Here is a 7,712-nt window from a genome sequence, read left to right as displayed (position 1 = left end):
CAAGGGTCATCTTGGTCACAACATCATTTGTTTAGAATGTATGTCGTTCTAGAACCGGATGTTGTGTGAGCCGTGCAGGAAATAAGTTACATGGTCTATCTGATCATTCCACTGTCTATAAAATAATGTGGTCATGCAAGTCCATCTACATTTTCCAGTACTGAAACCCCCTCCTGCCTGATATCTGATTTGAGAGTTTTGGGTGAAATGCAGAAGACACATTTCAGTTGAATGCATTCAGTTGTACATCTTACTAGGTATCCCCCCTTTCACATAGCTAGCCCACCCATCTTAACCCCACACATTGCCCTGTCTGACCTCTAACGCCTGACCAATCAGCCCTCAGGGGTGCATAGTTGTGTGTCCTGATGTGACCCTCTGCTCTCTCACAGGCTTGGTGGCATACCTACTGGAGTGGTTGCTGTGGAAACCAGATCAGTGGAGCTGGCAATCCCAGCCGATCCAGCAAACCTGGACTCTGAAGCCAAGGTAAGTTCCTCCTAATATACACTGGCCTGTGTCCCAAATACAGTTATACTCACATAAAGACGCACAGAAACGCATGATCACTAGTAACCCTTTGTGTCCTGCTCTCAGATCATCCAGCAGGCAGGCCAGGTGTGGTTCCCTGACTCTGCGTTTAAGACGGCACAGGCCATCAAGGACCTGAACCGCGAGGGCCTCCCTCTCATGGTGTTCGCCAACTGGAGGGGCTTCTCTGGAGGCATGAAAGGTACCAGAGAATGGATGTTTATATATCTGTCAGTTATACCGGTGGGTGTGAGTTTTCAGTCTCATATCAAATTCCTCTCCTGTGCCTCTGTCAGACATGTATGACCAGGTGCTGAAGTTTGGAGCCTACATCGTGGATGGGCTGAGAGAGTACCGCCAGCCTGTTCTGGTATACATCCCTCCCCAGGCAGAGTTGAGAGGGGGGTCCTGGGTGGTCATAGACCCCACCATCAACCCCCGCCACATGGAGATGTACGCTGACAAAGACAGTCGGTAAGTTTGACTTCCATCCACTAACCATAAACCCTCTCGGCAGCATGCCAAAGACAGAAGTCACTGTTTAGACACTCGACCAATGCACGGTTTGATGTAGGCTCTGATCAGGGACATTATGATGTCAAATGTAGAGCCTCGGACATCTTGATGAATCCCTCTCTTCTCTGCTCCACAGTGGTGGAGTGTTGGAGCCAGAGGGGACGGTAGAGATCAAGTTCAGGAAGAAGGACCTGGTGAAGACCATGAGGAGGGTGGACCCGGTCTACATGGGCCTGGCAGAGAGACTGGGTCCGAATCCTAGAGCTTTATTCATACTTTCTCACATTCCCTCTGTCAATCTCTTTATGCAGTTCTCTCTCTGTGCTCTCCACTACCCCATTTGCTTTGCTCTTTCTCCTTCTCTCCCTCGGTATCCCTCTCTGTGAGGGAGGAATGATAATATCTAGCGGGGCACGTGTGCGTGCGTGCGTGTGCTGTAATTCCCTGTCACTCTTGTTCTTTATCTGAGGGTGATCGTATCGTCCCTGCTCTGTCCCCTGGGGAGATGTGTCAATCACAGCAGGGCCAGATCAATCAGCAGGGCCTGCTGTCTCCCTCCCCGTCCTGTCCTCCTACCTAACCCGGCCTATTGATTTTCCTCTGGGCTCACAGGAGCACCATGGAGCCATAGAGCTATGGGCCAGCGCCGGGCCTCTAGGGGCTGTGGTGGGGAGGCTGACCGATTTGGCTCTGACAGAAATCAATCTCTGCTGACGGGCAGCACAGCAGCCAGGGATTCTGGAGAACACTGAACCACAACAGACAATGATACTGAGAGCTGAGCCGAGCCTGCGCTGTACAGTCATAAAGAACCCATGCTGAGCAAATGGGAGGGAATGTATCTTACCTACCTCCTGAACAATTTCACATAGAACCAACATAATGCTCATGCTAATGGTACCACTTGCCTTGGGGTAGCAGAACAGTCCAGCCAGCCGAGTCATAGACTGTTCTCTCTGCTACCGCACGGCAAGCGGTACCGGAGTGCCAAGTCTAGGTCCAAGAGGCTTCTAAACAGCTTCTACCCAAAAGCCCTACCCAGACTATTTCCCTCTCCACACCACTGTTACTCTCTGTTGTCATCTATGCATAGTCACTTTAATAACTCTACCTTCATGTACATACTACTTCAACTAACCGGTGCCCCAGTACATTGACTCTGTACCGGTACCCCCTGTATATAGTCTCACTATTGTTATTTTACTGCTGCTCTTTAAGTACTTCTTACTTTTATCTCTTATTAGTATCCATATTTTTTCTTAAACTGCATTGTAGGTTAGGGGCTCGATTTGATTTGAGTAGCTGCTTCCCCAAACAATCGCGCTGTCATACAGAACAGATACAGTGATAAGAGGAGGTGGAGCCCATCCCAAATGCTCACGCTGTCACATTGACACAATGTCCTTGGAATGTTCTCGGTATGCAGCCTGCTTGCATCAGACCTCGCTGAATAATCTTTGGTTTGTGTTGTAACCCTCCTGGCCATGTCTCCTTCTCCAGGTACCCCGGAGCTGGGCCTGCCAGAGAGGAAGGAGCTGGAGACCAAACTGAAGGAGCGGGAGGAGTTCCTGTTACCCATCTACCACCAGGTGGCCGTGCAGTTCGCCGACCTCCACGACACCCCGGGACGCATGCAGGAGAAGGGCGTCATCACGGTGAGACGACACGCTCACGTTGAACATGATCAGAACACGGATTGTCAAATGAAATCGCATTTTATTGGTCGCATACACGTTTGGCCGATGTTATTGCAGGTGTAGCGAAATGCTTGTGTTCCTAGCTCCAACAGTGCTGTAATATCTAACAATGCACACAAATCTAAAAGTAAAATTATGGAATTAAGAAATATAGAAATAAGTCCTCGTCGACTTGTTTGCAGGCGTGCTTCCTCTGCTGTCTCCTGAAGTCCAAGTCAGCTTCTTCATTTTGGTGACGTTGAGGGAGGTTATTTCCCTGGCACCACTCCGCCAGGGCCCTCACCTCCTCCCTGTAGGCTCTCGTCATTGTTGGTAATCAGGCCTACCACTGTTGTTTCGTCTGCAAACTTGCTGATTGAGTTGGAGGCGTGCTCGGCCATGCAGTCATGGGTGAACAGGGAGTACGGGAGGGGGCTGAGCACGCACCCTTGTGGGGCCCCTGTGTTGAGGATCAGCGTAGCGGAGGTGTTGTTGCCTACCTTAACCACCTGGGGGCGGCCTGTCAGGAGGGGTTCAGACCCAGGGCCCTGAGCTTAATGATGAGCTTGGAGGGTACTATGGTGTTGAAGGCTGAGCTTTAGTAAATGAACAGCAGTCTTACATAAGTATTCCTCTTGTCCAGATGGGATAGGGCAGTGCGACTGTGATTGTATCAGAACAGTATTGAAATGAAGGTCGCATAGCTATATGTGAAGAAATATTACATTAAAAAGTGCTTTTTATGGTGTCTCATTCCAATACACAGAACTGTATCTATGCGGTATGTGAGTAACCAAGCCTGTGTTACCTACAATGCAGTAGACTTGTGCAGTCGATGACATGCCTAGGGAATATAGTGTTCAGTAGATGCCAAGGGAAAAGAGTGTTCCAATCTCTCTCAGGCTGTGAGACGTGTCTTTATAATTACCTGCTGATGACCCGGCCCATCACCTCGGCAAGCATAGAACAGCCCCAGGCAGGATTCCAAGCTCTCTCCATCACACACACACGTACGCACAATGGGTTCATGAGAGGAAGGCTGCTAGGGCATTTCTGTATACTGAAGTATCTCTATAATAGATGACAATCTCAGTTGCTCTCAAGATGCCTGCAAATGCAACAGCACAATTATCAGTGATAGATGCCTGCAAATGCAACCGCACAAGAATCTGATTGACAGCCACACAGGTGCTCAGTAGAATACCAAGGACAGATTACTTCTCTGGAGACTCTCCTGCACTCAGAAGTTCTCATATCATGACGTACAAAGATATTCTCTTCAGTTCAAAATCTGTTTAGTTATGTAAATTGAGTAATGCCATATTTGGGGGGGGGGGAATAACACAATATTAGATTATATTTACATTTTCTAATATCAGTCAGCCAGTATTGCTTGTCGGTGAGATATCTCATCTCTGAAGCTGTGCTGTGTGCGTGTGGTTTCCCAGGATATCCTGGAGTGGCGGACATCACGTCACTTCTTCTACTGGCGTCTGAGGCGTCTGCTGCTGGAGGACACGGTCAAGAGGAAGATCCAGGTGGCCAACAGCGAGCTGACCAATGGACAGATCCAGGCCATGCTGAGACGCTGGTTCGTAGAGGCTGAGGGGACCGTCAAGGTGACTGTCCCCTACCTGCTCCTCCACTTTCCTCAAACCAGCCCTCCACAGCACAGAGACACTGACCGTCACTGTCAACTAGAGGCTGCAGATTCATGAGATTATACATCTATACCTTCCTTCAGTCTGGTTTTAGTCATAAAAAAATGTATAATAATCAGGTCAATTTCCAACCAGAAGTTGTGTCTCGGTTATGGCTAGGTAGAAATAACTATAGGTGATAGAAAATATGTCCCTCAGCCCAGACTGCTGCCTTCAGGGGTGACTAGAAAAAGCCCAGCTCCTGAGGTAGACTGAGAGTATATCTTTAGAAGCGGCCGTCTTGTTAGCTAATACATTACCCCAATCAGGGCCGGCTATCTTAAGCTACAATTAATCTGAGCCCTGGCACGTGCAGATAGGAGAGCCACGCGCTGTTTCTTAATTAAAAGCAAACGGATTAAAAATGATTAATAAGGGCATTAAATGTTCTTGCGGACTACAAGCAGGAGAGCTCTTAAAACAGCGTGAGGCCATTACCGCCCTCCCAATCTGCCTAAGCCCCCGTCTGCCTTTGTTTGGGATCAGAGACTGGCTGCCCTCATGAATATGGATTTCTCAATCAGGTCCAGTCAAAAAGGCATCAGGGACCTACTTTGTAGCTCTCGCACTTTCACTTCTGATAGGAAAATGTAGTTTCATTTTTTCCCCCACTCATTCAGACAAGCAAGGTTATGAGAAAATGATTGTAGTGCTCTACTGCCCAAAACAAACATGAGTTCAGATGTGGGTTTTTCCACTGATATGGATAAACCTTAGCCCCAAAAAAGAATGTCACTGAGAAGTTGGATTAAATCTTTCTCTGTGTGTGTGTGTGTGTGTGTGTGTGTGTGTAGGCTTATCTGTGGGACAGCAATGAGGAGGTAGTGGAGTGGCTGGAGAAGCAGCTGAAGGAGGAGGAGGGGGCCAGGTCTGTCATCGACGAGAACATCAAGTACATCCGCAGGGACCACATCCTCAAGCAGATACGCAGGTGAGACAGACCGCTTGTTTAACAGGCATATCCAACCTGATCTTCGGGATTTGACATAATTGGACAAATGTTGATTTTTGACCCATTAATTGTTTTTTAAGCGCTGTTTCCATTTAGTAAGTACTCTCCCTGCTTGCTAGAAAATGGAGAACTGCCGTGGCACGGTGCTCTGAGCCTGGCATGTCACTGGAAACCTACCAGCCTTGAGATGGCCGGTAGAAGTCTACTCAAAGCCTTGTATAGTACCATATGCTTATGCAGTGGGATATTTCCTGGTGTCAGGAAAGTGCAATGTCACTGATTCCCACAGAATCTATTTATTCCATGTACAGCCAAGTAAACAAAAGGTTACATCTCCTTAATCTCACTAGGGTTCTCTTCTCTCCTCCTTAGCCTGGTCCAAGCAAACCCTGAGGTTGCCATGGATTCCATTGTGCACATGACGCAGCACATCTCCCCTACACAGCGTGCTGAGGTGGTCCGCATCCTGTCCACCATGGATGCCGCCCCGGCCGCCACCTAGAGGGCCTCCTCTCCCCAGCCTGGCCCCACTGTCTCAGGTGCAGTGGAACTGTGCCAGAAACTGGGTCTGGAGGAGCCAACGTGGCAGCCCACGGAGGCTGTGCTGTTACTGATGAAAATGTTGTCAATGATCCTGGAGGGAGGGGGGAGAGCTGAGACACAGGGTAATGGTTTTATTTATACGTCTGATGTCCAGGGTAATGCATTTATACGTCTTACAGAATGTGTTAGTTGTGATATCTATGTAAGTGCAAAAATGATAGACAAAGCCAAGACCAGAAACTATATAACTAGCATGAATGACGACAAGCTTGGGGACCACACAATTGGCCAAGGTGGAAGCAGCTCTTCATTTGCGATCATAATGAGCCTCTGTCCTATTGGACAGGAAAACATGCATTGAGTTTGAGTGTTTTGATGGCGATCTTGACAATAAAATTGCAGCAGATTGTTGGGAGGGTTTGAGGGTGGAGGGTTTACACACCTTTGCACGGCGCACTTAATTACTGATTAAACCCAGGGTAGGAGGTGGAGCGTGGCATTGTGATGGGGATAGCGTGTCGTTCTGCCCTGGGCCTGGAGAGAAGAGCCCAGCAGGAGGCAAGAAGAGGGCCCTATTCAGACCCAACCACCCCACACTGGCCCTGGGGTGAGCCATTGGGCAGGCAGGCACACACTGATGCGGGTAGAATAGCAGCTGTCACCACCTCTCTGAATGCACCTTACTGTTCTATTACTTACATTAGGCTTCAGTTCAGCACAGCTTGTTCTATGGTATACTAGAAGACTGACACAAAAGCAAACACTAATGGTTGAGAATTCCATTTTTCCCTCCCATGGGGTATATTTTTTAAGAAAATATGTAAAACATTTAGGTGACTAATTTATTAAATGGCAATCATGTTAGAGAACACTAATTATACATTCAGTATTACAAAAGGTGTGCTTTTAAAATGTTATGTAAATTTGTTTATTTTGAAGTTACTTTTTAATTTGTGACGTACTTTACATATTGACTTTCCAAGGAGAAAATGGGTTGTCACTAGTTAGCATGGCTAAAACCATGCCTAACCTTAAAGACCAAAAAGCTACGATATAGCCATTTTAACTTTGTGTCTGTGGTAACTAGTGACACAGAAAATGATAGTATTGTGTAAACTTGGTTATGCTCATTGAGGAACAGTGATAGATCCTGGATACTGTAGTTTCTTTATGGCAAAGTGATGGTGGCCTAGCTGCTGGAGAGCCTCAAATTTAACATAATATTTGATTCAATGTAAGGTAAAAAATTTATTTTGCCTAGATGAGAGGAAATGTAGGATGACTTCATGCACAGTGCTAGTCTTAAGTTCTATTTGTCTATTGCTGGTAGTCCTGTTACTAATGAGGTGATTGGTTGAATGAGAAAGGTGAATGTGTTTACTGTAGTGAACTCGAATTACCTCAGTTCAAATTTAATAAAATAAAGCTTACCTGGTTTGACATTTGTTTTGCTTTTTCAAGCGGAATGAAACGCGGCAAAGACAAGATTGAGTTGGCATTTCAAACTCAACTAGAGTCACATTGCATTATTACAAAATTATTTACCATTAAATGGATCATCCCAACACCGGAATTCTGCCAAATGCAGTGAGGAAAAAGTATACTTGGAGAGACATTTTACTGACTACTCCGAAATGATATTCTCTTCTCATGCATCAACCCACAGATGATCAGTGGCACTTCTTTTTCTTTTTCAAACTTCAACAGTCTTAAAAGAGATGAGACAGATCAAACAAATAGTGAGGGATCCATCTCATCCCTTTTGTTTTTTCCCCCCCCCCGTCTCACTTTCAT

The 7,712-nt window shown here is 46.8% G+C and overlaps 1 protein-coding gene across 11 annotated transcripts in view; it reads left to right on the top strand.

Moving 5' to 3' along the window:
• LOC129868818 (acetyl-CoA carboxylase) overlaps positions 1-7,358 on the top strand; it is a 44,023-nt gene extending 36,665 nt beyond the window's left edge. For all 11 annotated transcript variants that reach the window (XM_055943086.1, XM_055943084.1, XM_055943081.1 and 8 more), the window contains 8 exons: positions 393-489; positions 598-733; positions 828-1,005; positions 1,184-1,296; positions 2,548-2,702; positions 4,172-4,342; positions 5,218-5,354; positions 5,748-7,358. In XM_055943086.1, coding sequence (XP_055799061.1) covers positions 393-489; positions 598-733; positions 828-1,005; positions 1,184-1,296; positions 2,548-2,702; positions 4,172-4,342; positions 5,218-5,354; positions 5,748-5,877 — 1,117 coding nt within the window. In that variant the 3' untranslated portion in view covers positions 5,878-7,358. The remainder of the gene's footprint in view (positions 1-392; positions 490-597; positions 734-827; positions 1,006-1,183; positions 1,297-2,547; positions 2,703-4,171; positions 4,343-5,217; positions 5,355-5,747) is intronic.
• The last annotated feature ends 354 nt before the right edge of the window (positions 7,359-7,712 follow it).

The sequence above is a fragment of the Salvelinus fontinalis genome, chromosome 13 (assembly GCF_029448725.1).
Source record: "Salvelinus fontinalis isolate EN_2023a chromosome 13, ASM2944872v1, whole genome shotgun sequence".
Lineage (NCBI taxonomy): Eukaryota > Metazoa > Chordata > Actinopteri > Salmoniformes > Salmonidae > Salvelinus > Salvelinus fontinalis.
This window is presented reverse-complemented; position numbering and strand designations above follow the sequence as displayed.